The sequence below is a fragment of the Terrapene carolina genome, unplaced genomic scaffold, assembly GCF_002925995.2.
Source record: "Terrapene carolina triunguis isolate 2854851 unplaced genomic scaffold, T_m_triunguis-2.0 Scaffold173, whole genome shotgun sequence".
In the NCBI taxonomy this organism is placed as follows: domain Eukaryota; kingdom Metazoa; phylum Chordata; order Testudines; family Emydidae; genus Terrapene; species Terrapene triunguis.
The window spans coordinates 625,160-640,251 of record NW_020664524.1 but is presented as its reverse complement, the minus strand read 5'-3'; the positions used below and the strand labels follow the sequence as shown (position 1 = coordinate 640,251).

The 15,092-nt window shown below is 44.7% G+C and overlaps 1 protein-coding gene across 1 annotated transcript in view; it reads left to right on the top strand.

Annotated features, from left to right (window-relative positions):
- Positions 1-291: 291 nt before the first annotated feature.
- The window catches only part of LOC112104765 (UDP-glucuronosyltransferase 1-6-like), a 106,325-nt gene continuing 91,524 nt past the window's right edge, over positions 292-15,092 (top strand). Inside the window, exon 1 of the mRNA XM_026653963.1 lies at positions 292-1,205. Within this exon, the coding sequence (XP_026509748.1) occupies positions 345-1,205 (861 nt within the window). The 5' untranslated portion in view covers positions 292-344. The remainder of the gene's footprint in view (positions 1,206-15,092) is intronic.

The following is a 15,092-nucleotide window of genomic DNA, read 5'->3' as shown; positions in this document are numbered from 1 at the left end:
ACCACTGCCTTAAACACTAGGAGCCAAATTCCTCCCTGGTTGAACTCCACTCAACTCTATCTATCTGTAAACACCACCATGGGCACTTTGATGCAAATACCAGAAATGTTTTCAAGCGTATACTTCTGTGATCATTCATAAGATCAATTTGGCCCTCCCTCTAACAGCTTTAAAATCTCCTCTGGCCATCATTATCTGGAAACAAACTAGATCTAATAATCATTAACTAGATGACATGGAGAACGCAGCAGAAGCCAACAGTTATAGATCTTTGTGTTTGCTCCTGAAATTTGTTTTCTCGTCAAGAAGGAAGGTTTATTCAGGTTTTGAGTTCCAACAGGAAGATGGTGACTGCCCTTCTCCTTCGCTATCAGCATGCTGCATGGACGCTTCTCCTGATGATCGCTGGCTTTTCAGAAGGTGGGAAGCTGGTGGTTCTTCCCATGGATGGAAGCCACTGGCTCAGCATGCGTCAAGTAGTGGAAAACCTCAGTCAGAGAGGACATGAAGTGGTGGTTGTTATACCTCAAGTAAGTTGGCAGTTTGGAATAACAGAGAACTATACAGTGAAAACATATCCAGTAACTTATACAAAGGAAGATCTAGATGTAAACTTACAGACATATATTGATGCTCACCTAGCGGGACAACCATTTCCATTTAATGTTCTATCAATATATAACTCTTCAGTAGCAATTTTCAATCTGCTATTCAGTCACTGTAAGAGTTTATTTAACCACAAGGAACTGATGCAATATCTGAAACAAAGTGACTTTGATGCTCTCCTCACAGATCCCGTTGCTCTTTGTGGAGCACTAATTGCTAATTATTTTTCACTCCCATCTGTGTTCTTCATGCGAGGATTACCATGCAATTTACATTACAAAGCAAATCGATGTCCAGATCCTCTCTCTTACGTCCCAAGAATTTTTACAATGAACTCAGACTACATGACATTTTCCCAACGATTGAAAAATGTTTTAATTGACTCTGCAGAATTCTTCTATTGCAATGGTTTCTATGCACAGAGTCTAAGCTTTGCCTCTGAGGTTCTACAAAGAGATGTGACACTGTTGGACCTTCTGAGTTCTACATCCATTTGGCTGATGAGATATGACTTTGTGTTTGAGTATCCCAGACCAGTGATGCCCAACATGGTCTTTATTGGAGGCATAAACTGCGGTGAGAGAAAAGCTCTGCATGAGGTATGGTGTTCTTTTTTACTCTTCACATCAAACATTGACAAATGCAGTGCTTTTAAGTGACATGAATGAAATGTGAGTAAATAGTATATGAACATTTGGTGGCACTGACTGCTTTGGGGGAATTATTTAACTATTCTTTGGTAGAATCTTTCCACCGATTGATATGGAATTCATACTTCTCTTGGCATGGGCACGTAACTTCCATTTAAATTGCTAAGATTTCTCCAAGCATATCAAGGAGAAAAAGGACACAGTCTTTCCGCAAGCTCTAAAACTGAACTATTGTCCTCAGTACAGTCCTGAAATATAGTTCTGGCTTCATTTGTATCATTTCAGGCTTAAAATTCTTCAGTTTAACAAAAGTTTTTAAAAAAATCTTAGAATCTCTTCTGGTTTTTATTCTGTTCTCAAACACAATAACATTGTTTTGGTCACATGTATGCATCATATGTTTCCGATCATAGAATATCCATGTTACTTTGTAGATCACAATGAGAGCCAAATGTCAATTTGAGTTAGAAGATAATTAGCCTGGAAGAATGGATTTTTAGAGATATACAGATGAGCAAAGTTCAGTTAAGATTACATTTTTATTCTTTGTGTTTCCTTTAACAGACAATTTTTCTGATGTTTGTTCTGCAGTATTTTTTAAAACCCTGAATAATTTTTGCATGCTACTATGTAACTTGTAGAACAGTAGGTGGAATTGGGCATCTGTTCTCTGACACAAAGCAATAGGAAATTTATTGCATTTCCAGATGCCCTTTAGTGTCTGGTAAAGTTACTGAAATACTTTATAGAGACAATGTGGGGAAGATAATATCTTTTATTGGCCCAACTTCTGTTGGTGAGAGAGACAAACTATCAAGCTTACACAGAGCTCTTCTTGAGGTCTGGGAAAAGTGCTCAGAGCATCCGTCTAAATACAAAGTAGAACAGATTGTTTTGCATAAGCACCTTTCCCCCAGACCTGAAGAAGAGCTCTCAGAAGATTGGTCTTTCTCACCAACAGAAGTTGATCCAATAAAATATATTACTTCACCTACCTTCTGTCTCTAATATTCTGGGACCAACACAGCTACAAGAACACTGCATACATGAAATACTTTATAATAGTGATCTGATTTGTTACCTTGAATTACAATCTCTTTGGGGCCAATGTGTGTCTCTAAACTTTTCTAACCCTTTTCTTTTCACATGCAATATTTAGTCATTTAGGACTTGATGCAAAAGATCACTGAAGTCACTGAGACTCTTTCCATTGACTTTAATGGCCTTTGAATCAGACTCATAAGAGATGCATCTTACTGTACTTCTGGCGCTTCACCTTCTTAGGGCAGAGTATGAGGATTTTTGAACTTGGGGTTTGCATATTTAGAATCGATATAATTCCTTTTTATTGAATGACCCCAGTCCTGATCTTAGAAAGTCTTCAGCTTTTTTTTAAATGCCTTTCAATATTTTATTTGAATTTGTTTATTTATTTTTATGAATAAGACCCACAGAGATTAATACAGTCAAAGTGCACATATAATAAAAGGGAAAATTAAACTCTGACAAGACAAAAGCTAATGTGGTAGAGTCACTATAAATTTACTGGGAGCCACTTAAATCAATCCTAAGGGGCCACATTATAAGATAGTCACATAAAAATCATGTACAAAAACAAGGAGAAACAGATTGAAAACTTCATCAGTTTATTGTATTCTCTTCACCAATGTAAATATATATATATATATATATGCTGGCGAGAAGAGTGAGCATTACTTTAAATAACAGTAGACACAAATATAGTCAATGACTCTGGAAAAGGCAGAAAAAACATTAGAATATCTGAAAGCAAGAACAAAGGACTAGGCACTAAAACAGGAAAGCTCCTGGTTTGGCAACTTGAGAAGGCAGAGACTCAAAATGCAATGAAGGAGCTGTTGGATGAACCTGGGAAATTAATAACAGGTCCACACTGGTCACATTCCTATATCAAGGCCTATGTTTGTAAAATAAGAGTCTGGCTAGAGATAGTAAGCATCTCTATTGCTACTTCTTGCATACCCATGTCAATGAAGAAGTTTAAAAGAAAGACAAGGGCCAAATCCTCAGCTGGGATAAATCAGCATAGCGTCATTGACTTCAACTGAGCAATGCAGTTTTACATCAGCTGAGAATTTGGCCCATACATTAAGATGCATGAATAGACAAATCTTAAAGTACAAGATATATTTTATACTTTGGAAATGATAATATACCACAGTTCTTGCAGAACAGCTTAGTGTTCAAAGCCAAATTGCAAAATTACTGCAAACACTTACAGTGAAGCTATAAGACACAGAAAGAAGAATAAAGATGACAAGTTTCAATTCCCTCCCATGCATCTTCATTTTGTGCACCATCATAACGGTTTTGTTTTGTTTTGAACTATAAAACTTGTTTTAAAGGATTTTGTCTCACTGTGTGAATTGTTATATTTTAAAAGCAAACTGGAAAACAAATTCTGTCACATGCAACCATAAAGTCTCCCAGCATGGGTCATGAGCTGGGTTTGAATGCTGGATCTTAGGATCTTTCATACAGACCTCCACCACTTGAGCTACAGGAGCAAATATTCTCCTTTATGTGGACATGTCATTAAAGGACTTAGCTGCATAACCTACTGACAAAGTCATGTGCTAGAGATTAATAGAAAGTTAGAGATCAGGAAACCTGGTTTCTCTTCCTAGCTTTAATGATAAGAGGTAGGATAGCCAAAGGACATAGATTTGGCACATTCATTTTGCAAGGTAATGTGGCTGAGTAGCTAAGACTTGGATCTACCGTACGAGAGACCTGGGTTTCTTTGCTAGAAGTGCTCTTGTGCAACCTCTTAGTTCTCTTATTTGTAAATGGTGTGTGTTTGTGTGTGCAGTGAGGTGCTAAGTAGGGTGACCAGACAGCAAATGTGAAAAATCGGGACAGGGGGTGGGGGGTAATAGGAGCCTATATAAGAAAAAGACCCAAAAATCGGGACTGTCCCTATAAAATCGGGACATGTGGTCACCCTAGTTCTAAGTCTTGACTACCAAGGCTAGGGTATGAAGCCTTGGTCAGTAAATAAGGCCTATGAAGTGCACAGAAATATGAACAGCAGTCAGAACAACAGAGAGCAGGATTCATGAATTCTGAGCTGTCTGTATAGTGCATCCCCATGCATTGAAGAGCTTCTTTCCATCCCTGAAGAACATTGCCTGCTTTTGCAGTGCAGCAGAACAGGCAGCCTATTCCTGCTGAAATGCAAAATGTTCCTCAAAATCCAGTATGTCCCCAGACAGCGCTTCCTAGCCACTGGATTAGCATAAGCATGGCCACATATGTGGGACATTCCAAAATCTCCCCCCATACCAGGGACATTGCAATAGCTCCCCCCATTCCCAGGGCCGGCACAACCCATTAGGCAACTTAGGCGGTCGCCTAGGGCGATAACATTTGGGGGGCGGTGACCGCGGCGGCCGGATCTTCGGCCGCCCCAGTCGTCGTCGGTATTTTGGGGCCGGGACCTTCCGCCGCCTCTGTGGAGGTCGGCATTTCGGGGGAGGGACCTTCCGCCACCTCTGTTGGGGGCGGCATTTCGGGGGCGGGACCTTCTGCCGCCTAGGGCGGCAAAAAAGCTGGCGGCGCTCCTGCCCATTCCACTATTTCCCCCTATTTAGAACCAGCATGAAGCCTCCTGTTATCACACACCTGGTTTAAAGAGGACACTAGATGGGCCTTTTTCTCTTGTACCTATTGCACTGCCTATTTTGTAAACCATGTGGTACAAATAGCTTTGCATGATCTTTTCATGTTTGGGTGATAATTTGGTTATAGATGTGATATATTGAAAACTGTGTTAAAATTACAGCCTCTCACTTTAATGTAAGGGGTTTCCTGGTCCTGCTTGCAGGCTAGGGGGCTCTGTAGGAAAGCATGTGATCTGGGTCTTCAACTGTTGGCCTGCAAAGAGCCAGCCTGCAGCAAGGTGGGTGAGTTGCGCCTCTCTGCCTTAGGGAGCAGACTGCTTTGTCTCTCTGTTTTTGTTCTTGTGTATAAGAGTTCTGGATTCTAATAAATAAAGTAGTGTTATGTTACAACCTTCCAGAAATATAAAAACACAAAATACGCTAACTATTCTGTGTGTGTGCCATGTAGGGTGACCAGATAGCGAGTGAGAAAAATCGTGACGGGAGGGGGGGCATAATAGGCATCTATATAAGAAAAAGCCCAGAGTATTGGGATATCTTTATAAAATCAGGACTCTGGTCACCCTAGTGTCATGAATATAACAATAGGATTATAATTTAATAATTGTTCATGAACTCCAGAGTTCTTCAAATATCGGTTCTTATGAGCCCAGCCCTAATACAAATAGAGGATTAAAAAATCCAGGGAACTCCCTGAAATGATGCAGGGAGAAAACAGTTCTTCTAGTCTCATGTAAAACCTTCTGCAGATGCGTCATGGGCCTGGGGCTCCATGGACCTGGTATGGCTAGGCAGGGAGCAGGCAGAGCTTGATGAGAGAACATAATTCTCCTTTAAACCTGCAGGGATATTCAGGTACATGATAATGCTGAAGGTATGTATTGTATACTGCTTCCCACTCTGTGCTGTGAATAGGGTGGCAATGCCATTCACCCAGAAGGCCTGCCCCCACATGTGACCCCTTCCCCATTGTGCATACAAAGTCACACTGATGTGGGGAGGATGGTGCGCTCTTCAAAATGGCATCCCCAGTTCATGATACAGGAGAAACCCATGTCTAGTTTAATCTCAGCACTGGACAGGAGACAAATCTTAGAAAAGAAGGACTGTCCGGCTTAGAAATGAACAAATGACCTGCCTAGCTATGATACCCCTTTCTTGAGGTCTTTTGTAGCAACCATTGGTAAGAAGGTATGTGGGAGCTATGTTGCCAGGTTGGAGGCTGGCCTGAGGAATTGTATACAGAAACGGGCTCCAAGCAGAATGCACACAGAAATCATGTATATCTCTGGACGCCTTCAAATCTGGAGGGCCATGACTCCTGTTAGATCTGTCAGGCCCAAGTAAGGTGATCTCACAGACAACAGCTCCAGAAATTGACAATCCTAGCATTTTTCAGCCTTTCCATTGTTTCCTCAGTATGGCGCAATCCACGTCATTGTTAGCAATACTACATTAATGCTCTCTCTGTTCTTGAAATATGGGGCCAGATCCTCATCTGGGGTACAACAGTGTAACTCCATTGACTTTAGTTAAACTGTGCTAATTTACCAGCTGAGGATTATTATTCATTAATTTACATACAGTATGTTCTTTCTTTATTGCCTGGTTTCCAAAAGTAATATTATAAAACCCAAACAAAAGGTTTCACAGGTTCTGCTTTCAGCTAGTTTGCCGTAGTTCAAAGTTCTAAGTGCATTTTTGTCTAGGACATTTGAGTTTAGGACTCAGGATGACCAATATTCTGCATCTACGTGGACTTTTCGGAGGTCATCTCACATTCATTAACTTACCTGATGATTAAAGATAAACTCTGGTGGAAGTTCATGAACTATTAAAAGTTCAGAAACAGATGAACCTCACTCAGCATGGAGTTATGCAAGCAATGAAACAAATTAATTCAGATATGGCAAAGTTTGGCCCAGTTTGGCCCCTAAAACTCAATTGCTGAAAAGAGAGCACTACCTTCACCTTTGCATTGTGTCTTTACTTGTAGGTAAAGCTGGTGAGTTTTTTTTCCACATAAAAATGGGGTTTCATCAAACCCAATTTTTTTCCACAGGAAAATATCATTTGACTAAACTATACAATTTTTCAATGGGAAATTTTGAATTTGAAATTTTTGTTTTGATTTTGGAAACCAAAAAAATTTGAAATTTTTGTTTCCTCCTCCTCTCACTTCCCCACTGAATAAATAAAATAAATGATGTCCAGGATTTTTTTCTCTTTTTCAGTTTTTCCTCTCTTACTTTGTTTCCTTTTTCCACTCTAACTTTCCAAAACTTCCTCAACTTAGGAAAAGTTATTGATAAAAATGAAATTTTGTTACTCAGTAACTTTTCCAAAGCTGGAAACATTTTGAAGGGTTTAGTGTGGGAAAAAAGTAAGTGGGAAACTCCCATCTCCAATCCCCCAAAAAGCAAAACTAAATTAGACATTGGTCATTCTATTGCATTGTCTGGGAAAAGACAGGGGGAAGGAAAAAATTGTCAAAACAGTTTTGGTTTTTGAAAACTGAATCCAAATGAAAATTCCGATTCAAAATAAAATTTTCATTTAATTTTTTGAAATTTTCTGGAAAAAAAAGGAAAATTTCAAAGGAAAATTTGTTTGCATTTTTTTACAGGAAAAACCCGAGCAGTTCTAATTGTAGGCATGCATCTATAACTTGGTGCCTTGTATCGCACATGAAAATTTGGCCCTCTGGGCTTACTCATAACAGTGCGCCATCTATTATGTACTGTGAAAACCTAACAGCTAACCTTAAATGCTGCCATTAAACACAGGTCTTAGTTAAAAAAAAAAAATCCTTAGCAATTAAGGCCATGTTGCAAGAGCAGTACAAAATGGTGCAAATATGTGAAGCAAATTGCCTGGAAAAAAGTTATCTGTCTAGTTATATAATACAGTGATAGAGGAGCCATCTATCTGAGCATCTTACTTCCCTATATGAATATTTCCTTCCAATCCCTGCTGTGAAGGAGGGAAGTATTATTCCCATATTACAGCTGGGGAACTAAGGCACAGAGAGAGTAAGTGACTTGCCCAACGTCACAAATAGAATCCAAGAAAGAGCAGGGAACTGAACACTTGTCTTCTGGCCTACACTCTACTTTAGCCCTGTTTTGAATGTCACCATCTGAACCACTAGCACTATCAGCAGTGCTTAGCGTTCTGGAGGGCACTTATCCAGGTGGGAATGGGGGCCTAGATGAGACATCCTGTACCCAACGTGCAAGCAGCTGCAGGCAGGGGTGCTGGAACAATTTGTATAGTGGGGGTGCTGAGAGCCATTGAACCAAACTGTAAACCCTGGATATGGTGGAAACCACTTCAAGCTAGGGAGTGCTGGCGCACCCCCAGCACTGTTAGTTCCAGCACCCCTGGTGCAGGACTATGCCCACGGGAACACATTCTATGAGTAGACTCCGTTCAGCGTGTTTGGAGATTTAGGGTCTGAGCCAAAGCCCACTGAAGCCAATGGGTGTCTTTTTAATGAGCTCAGTAGGCTTTGGATCAGGTCCTTTATGCCAGATCTTGTCCTCTGCTAACCTAACACCTACAGACATCACCAGGGGTAGGGCACATCCTTCCCCATAAGGCGAAGTCAGTTCAACTTTGATGAATGTTTATCATTAGCTGAACATTAATACAATATGGATTTTCTAGGCAGCCCATGAACAAAGTTAACATTATTTTCTCAAGGCAAAGATCACGAAGTTGAACTAAGGAGACCCTTAAAGCTAGCTAACTGGCAGGTCGCCCTAGTACATGAACTTGGTTTTTAAACAGCTGTAGAATTTCTGTGGTGAACATCTTAAAAATCTGAAGATTCTTCACCAGATGAAACTTCTGGTGGAGTTTGCCCTAGTAAAAATGGAACAAAGGCCTCAGGGTTTGGCTCTCTAATAAAACGATTTGGCTAATACGTCCTTTCTATAATATTAAACACTCTTATCAGTAGCAAAAAATAATCTGGAGCATTTGAAAAAAATGATAAGAATTTCTGACTTTATAATTAGAAGGAATTCTAATAACTCTGCATAGTTCAGATTCCAGGTGGATTGTTTAGGTCAGGACTACACACCACGGCAAAACTTTTCCAAAGCCTGCGTAGCCAGAAGTGGCATTTGGGATGACTACAAAAGGTTTGTGGCCCCTTTGGGTACTCAGGGGATTTTCTAACAGGTGGACAGATCCTCATCGGGGGTAAATTGTCATAGTTCCATGGGAGTTGTGCTATCTTACACCAGCTGAGGATCTGGCCCAGTGTTTAAATCTCCATTCCCCTGAGTGCCATGGGTGCTGCACAGGCCCTCAGGGCAGGGCAGATTTAGGGTGTTAGATTCTCTTGTGGGCAGGGGTGAAAGTAAGTTAAAGGACTTACCGGTATGCCGGAGTCCTGGATGGGGGCGTGGCCTCAACCAGAAGAAGCGGGGCCTTTAAATCACCCCCAGAGCTACCAGCTGCAGAGGCGGCTGGGAGCCACGGGGCTCAGGGGCGATTTAAAGGGCCTGGGGCTCTGGCCGCCGCTACTGCAGCGGAGCTCCGGGTCCTTTAAATCGCCGACGGAGCCCTGCCGCCGCTATCCTGGGGCTCAGGCAGCGGGGCTCGGGGCTCCAGGGGTGGGGAGCCTCAGGCCCTTTAAATCACCACCCGAGTCCCGCTGCCTGAGCCCCGGGGTAGCAGCGGCAGAGCTCCCATGGGGATTTAAAGGGCCAGGGGCTCCTGCCGCTGTGGAGAGCTCTGCCCCAGCCCCGGGGAGCCCAGAGCGGCGTGTCCCACTGCTCACTGCCCGGAGTGGAGCAGAGCCAAGTCCCTCCCTGCCTGCGCCCTGCCAGGAGGAGCAAACCTTCCAGGTGAGTGAGAGGTAGAGGGGAGGGAGCCCAGCCAAGCCGGCAGGGAGGGAGCACTTAAAGTGACAGTGCACTCACTGTCTCTCAAACTTCCCTAACACACACACACACACAGAGGCTCTCACACCCACATACATTCTGTCTCTCACAGTCCCCCTACAGATTGTGTCTCTCTCTCACACACACACAGAGTCTCACACTCCCCAACACACACACTGTCTCTCACACAATTCCCCAACACACAGTCACACACACACAGTCTCTCTCACACACAGACTGGCTCTCACATCCACATACACTCTGCCTCTCACAGTCTCCCAACACAGATTGTCACACACACACATAGTCTCACACTCCCCAACACAAACTCTGTTACACAATCCCCCAACACACAGTCTCTCTCACACACACACACTGGCTCTCTCACACATACACACACGTATTATTATTGTTGTTATTACTGCTTAGTACTTCCTGTCAAAATGCTCGTGGTGAGTCAGGAGTGGCTAGGGATTGCAGGAGGGCGGTGGGCTCTGGCAAGATGCAGCCCCCATATGAACTGCAAGCCAAGCGCCAGGCACCACAAGCCACCACAGCAGCACAGAAGTGTGGCAATACACCATATACCATGCCACCCTTACTTCTGCGGACAGTGGCCTAGGAATTTGCTAGTTGTAGCAGTTACTCATTGTGACGTTATCTGATTAAAACATGACCAGGCAGATCACTGTTGCAACCGCTGTTATATATTTGCAACAAATCTTGTAGAAAACATGGCATGTAAGATGTCTATGGAAAGGTTATGATTTGCTGAATATGTTCATGCTATTTGTATGAATGTATCATTTTTGTATTTGAAGTTATGAGTATTGGCTCTATGTCTGTATTTCAAATGTTTGCTCCTGGGGTAACACCCACAAGGTAGTTAGCCAGCACATCTTGAAGGGACTAGTCAAAGTAAGTGGCTCATCAATGGACTATGGGAGATGCCCATCTACATTGAATGGACTTTCCTGTGGACATTCCATATGAAGTATAGGTAATGGCCTGGAGGTGATGGGGTGGGGGGGAGCCCGTAGAAGCCAGGGGTGATGGTGGGAGGGGGAGGGGGGGCGCCAAAATACAAGTTCGCCCAGGGCACCATTTTCACTAAGGCCGGCCCTGAAACAGTCCCAGTGGCATAGTGACAGCAAGATTTATAGACTGTTATATCAGGACAGTGGCCATGTCTTACTGCCGGTCTATAAAATGCCTAGCACAGTGGTGTGCTTTAATAAGACGTGTAAATGGCAGTGATTCAGTAGGCTTGTTTTTAGAAAGAGAGATCGCTAACATCAAGTACAATTAGCATAAAACAAGGAATGACAATTCCTGGCAGCTGCTAATCGAATGTGTGTGAATGAGGAGTACAGTAACTCCTCACTTAACATCCTCCCGGTTAACGTTATTTAGTTGTTACGTCACTGATCTAGTAGAGAACATGCTCGTTTAAAGTTGTGCAATGCTCCCTTATAACTTTGTTTGGCAGCCGCCTGCTTTGTCCACTGCTTACAGGAAGAGCAGCCCGTTGCAGCTAGCTGGTGGGGGCTTGGAACCAGGGTGGGCTGGCAGCCCCCCCTACGTTCCCTGTGCAGCAGCCGCCCAGCAGGCTTTCAAGTGCCAGGCAGTTCAGGTGTCCCTCCCCCCACTGCCATGTGCTGCTCCTGCCCTCTGCCTTGGAGCTGCTCCCAGGAGACTCCTGCTTGCTGTGGGTGTGTGGGGGGGAAGTGGGGTGCTGATGTCAGGGTGTCCTCCCCCCCCCCCATGTACCCCATCTCCACAGAGCACGGGGGACGACACGATAGGGCTCAGGACGGAGGGAGCTTGCTGGCAGCAGCTGCTGTCGCAACTTGCTGATCTACTTAAAAAGTCAGTGTACTTACAGTGGGGTCAGCGTTCTTAAAGGGCTAATGTGTGTGTCTCGCTCTCTCTGTCTCACACACACTGTGTGTCTCTGTCTCTCTCACACACTCACACGGTGTGTGTCTCTGTCTCTCACACTCACACGGTGTGTGTGTGTGTGTGTGTCTCTCTCTCTCTCTCTCTCTCACACACACACACACACGTTGTGTGTCTCTGTCTCACACACATATGCACCCCCCGGCACTTTGGAAAGTGGAGGGAGTGGTGCGCTCTAGTGGGATAGTGTGGGGTCATCATCACGTTCATTTTCCACAGGGAATTGTTTGCAGCCACTGCCGTGCGTCTATTGTGTCTCCTCCCTCCATTCGTGCAGCCTTGTAGAGTGTGAGGCTACATTAACAACATGTTAACCCTTAAGGGCTCAGCCAAGTACTAGTTCATCATTTAGCAGTAAGGCATTCCCTGGGAAATATCCCACCCTCTGACTCCTCTACCTCAACCAAGCTTCACAATCATTCATTGCTGTGTACAGTATTAAATTGTTTGTTTAAAACTTATACTGTGTGTGTGTATATATATATTTATATAAAATGTCTTTTGTCTGGTGAAAAAAATTTCCCTGGAACCTAGCCCCCTATTTACATGAACTCTTATGGAGAAATTGGATTCATTTAACATTGTTTCACTTAAAGTAGCATTTTTCAGGAACATAACTACAACGTTAAACGAGGAATTACTGTAACTCTATTGAAGTGAGAGGGGTAACTGTGGGTAAGTTTCTATTTTTTTCTTAGGCTTGGTCTACACTAGCAACTTATGTTGGTGTCACTATGTCACTCAGGGGTGTGGAAAACCCACAGCCCTGAGCTACGCAGCTGTACTGATCTAACTCCCAGTGCAGACAGCGCTGTGTCGATAGGAGGGCTTCTCCTGTCCACACAGCTACTGCCTCTCGGGGAAGTGGATTAACTACACTGATGGGAGAAGCTCTCCTCTCAGTGCAGGTGGCGTCTTCACTGACTGCATCGGTGCAGCTGTGCCACTGCAGCGTTGTAAGTGCAGACAAGCCCTTCCATTCCTCCAAGCTGAGCCATTTTATCTTCACTTCTCGGTACTTCTGCTGATTCTGGTTTTATCTTCAGATATCATATAGTGGCTTAAATGGGACTAACTCACATGCTTATGTGCTTTGCCTGACCAGGGCCAAATATCACATACTCTTGCAGACTCACCAAGTGTCCTGTATCTTGTGTTACCTCCTGCATTCCCCTAGCCCAGGATGAATATCACAGACTCAGCCTGGCTGTAGGAAGGGCCTGCAATTACCAGTCATGGTCATCAGATGCCGCTATGGCTGTTATGGACCAGGATGTAGGAAGTCTGGCCTAGAGGTCAGAGCAGGAGTCAGGTCTATTGGGCAGAGCAGGTGTCCAGGCTTGGGAACGAAGCCAAGCACCAGAGTCAACTGCCAGTTACCAGAGCCTGGGGCCAAGCCAGAGTCAGAACCAGGAATCAAAGCTGAGGATCAGAGCCAAGGTCAGATATCAAACGCCAGAGCCAGGGTCAAGCTGGAGTCAGGGTTGGAATAGCTCCAATAGGTGGAGCTGGGCGATCCTCCAATCAGAGCTCCCGTGGGTGGTGCCTTGTCTCAGATTATAGCCCTAGTAGCTTCTCAGCCCACTCAGTTTCAGTAGCCATTGGATGGTGGCCAGGATGTGGCAGATCTCTGGGAACTCTCAAGCATTGGTTCAAGACTTGCAACATCATAATGGTTTAGCAGGCAGTTGAGTAGTCTCTGTCTCACTGCTCCCCTTGCTGAACCTGAGCAGGGGCAACAAATGGAGGTGACGGGGACAGAAGGTGAAGCAGGCCCTGTACTAGCTCTGTGCTTCCTCACTCGTCCACAGCTTCAGCTGCCCCCATCTTCCTCTGGAACACCACCACAAACCCAGCTGTCCCCAGCTTTTTCTCCTAGATTTTATTCCTCTAGCTTCATTCTAAAGACACAGCCACAAACCTGTTCCATCCCCCATAGTCCTCAGCTACCTCATCTTGCACTCAGACATCCATAAACCCAGCTGCACCTATCTCCTCCATAAACACACTTCATCACCCACCCTCCAACTTCTACCCCTGCAGTTGCTTGGGGCAGGGTATATTGACCTGCAGTTGAAGTTTGCAGTCATATACACATTATTTGCAAATACATATGTTATTTAATGAGCTATTCTTCATATTTGTAAAACTTTGCGTGATTAGCATTCCCATTAAAAGACTGCAGTGCTCTAATCCCAATTTTTCATTATGTTCTTTCTATCACCACTCACACTTTTCCAAAGTTTAGCACTTTTGCCCCTTTGTTCTGGTACAGATAGTTACCCATCTCCACCAACTCCATAAATAAATATACCTCTTTCTGTCAGAAGACCACAAAGACCCAGATTGTAACCAGATGGTTAAATTATAAGAGATAAGTAACAGATAAATATCAGAAGTTCCTGATAACTGTTTGCTGTCTGTAGCCATCTCTCTTTCACTGGTACAAATGCCAGCTCTGTGCATTGAAAATCATAACTAACAGCAGGAAAAATACATCAGAGTAGGAAGATCAAATGGATTTTGTCAATTCCTCTCACTGCTCTTGTAATTTACTCCTTATCTCAAAGTCCCAGGCATTTCACCAGAATCATAGCCTCTGCCCTGCCTATGGGCCTTGTGTTCAGGCACTCTGTGACGTGTCTGCCTCTCCAAACTAAGAGATGTTGATTTTATTTCTGAAAAAGCCTCATAAGAGACAGTCTCAGATACACTGACTAACCTCACAGAATTAAATAAGGGGCGGGGAGGGGGTGCTCAGCACTTCTTAAAAATAGGGTTACCATATTCAAACATTTAAAAAAGAGGACACTCCACGGGGCCCCGGCCCCGCCCCAACCCCACCCCTTCTCCGCCCCCATTCCAACCCCTTCCCCAAAGTCCCTGCCCCAACTCTGCCCCCTCCTCTGAGCACCCCGCATTCCCCCTCCTCCCTCCCGCTCTGATCTTGGTTGGGGGTTGCTAAGTGCTTCCCTGCTCCCCACTTGCCCCGCAGCCCCTGCAGCCTCTATGCCCTTGCCTGCCCTGCACCCCCCCCGCCCCTGCAGCCTCTGCACCCCCCCGCCCCTGCAGCCTCTGTGCCCCCTGCTCCCCACTCGCCCTGCAGCCTCTGCGCCCCCTGCCTGCCCTGCCCCTGCAGCCTCTGCGCCCCCTGCTCCCCACTTGCCCTGCAGCCTCTGCACCCCCCCGCCCCTGCAGCCTCTGTGCCCCCTGCTCCCCATTCACCCTGCAGCCTCTGCGCCCCCTGCCTGCCCTGCCCCTGCAGCCTCTACACCCCCCTGCCCCTGCAGCCTCTGTGCCCCCTGCTCCCCACTCACCCT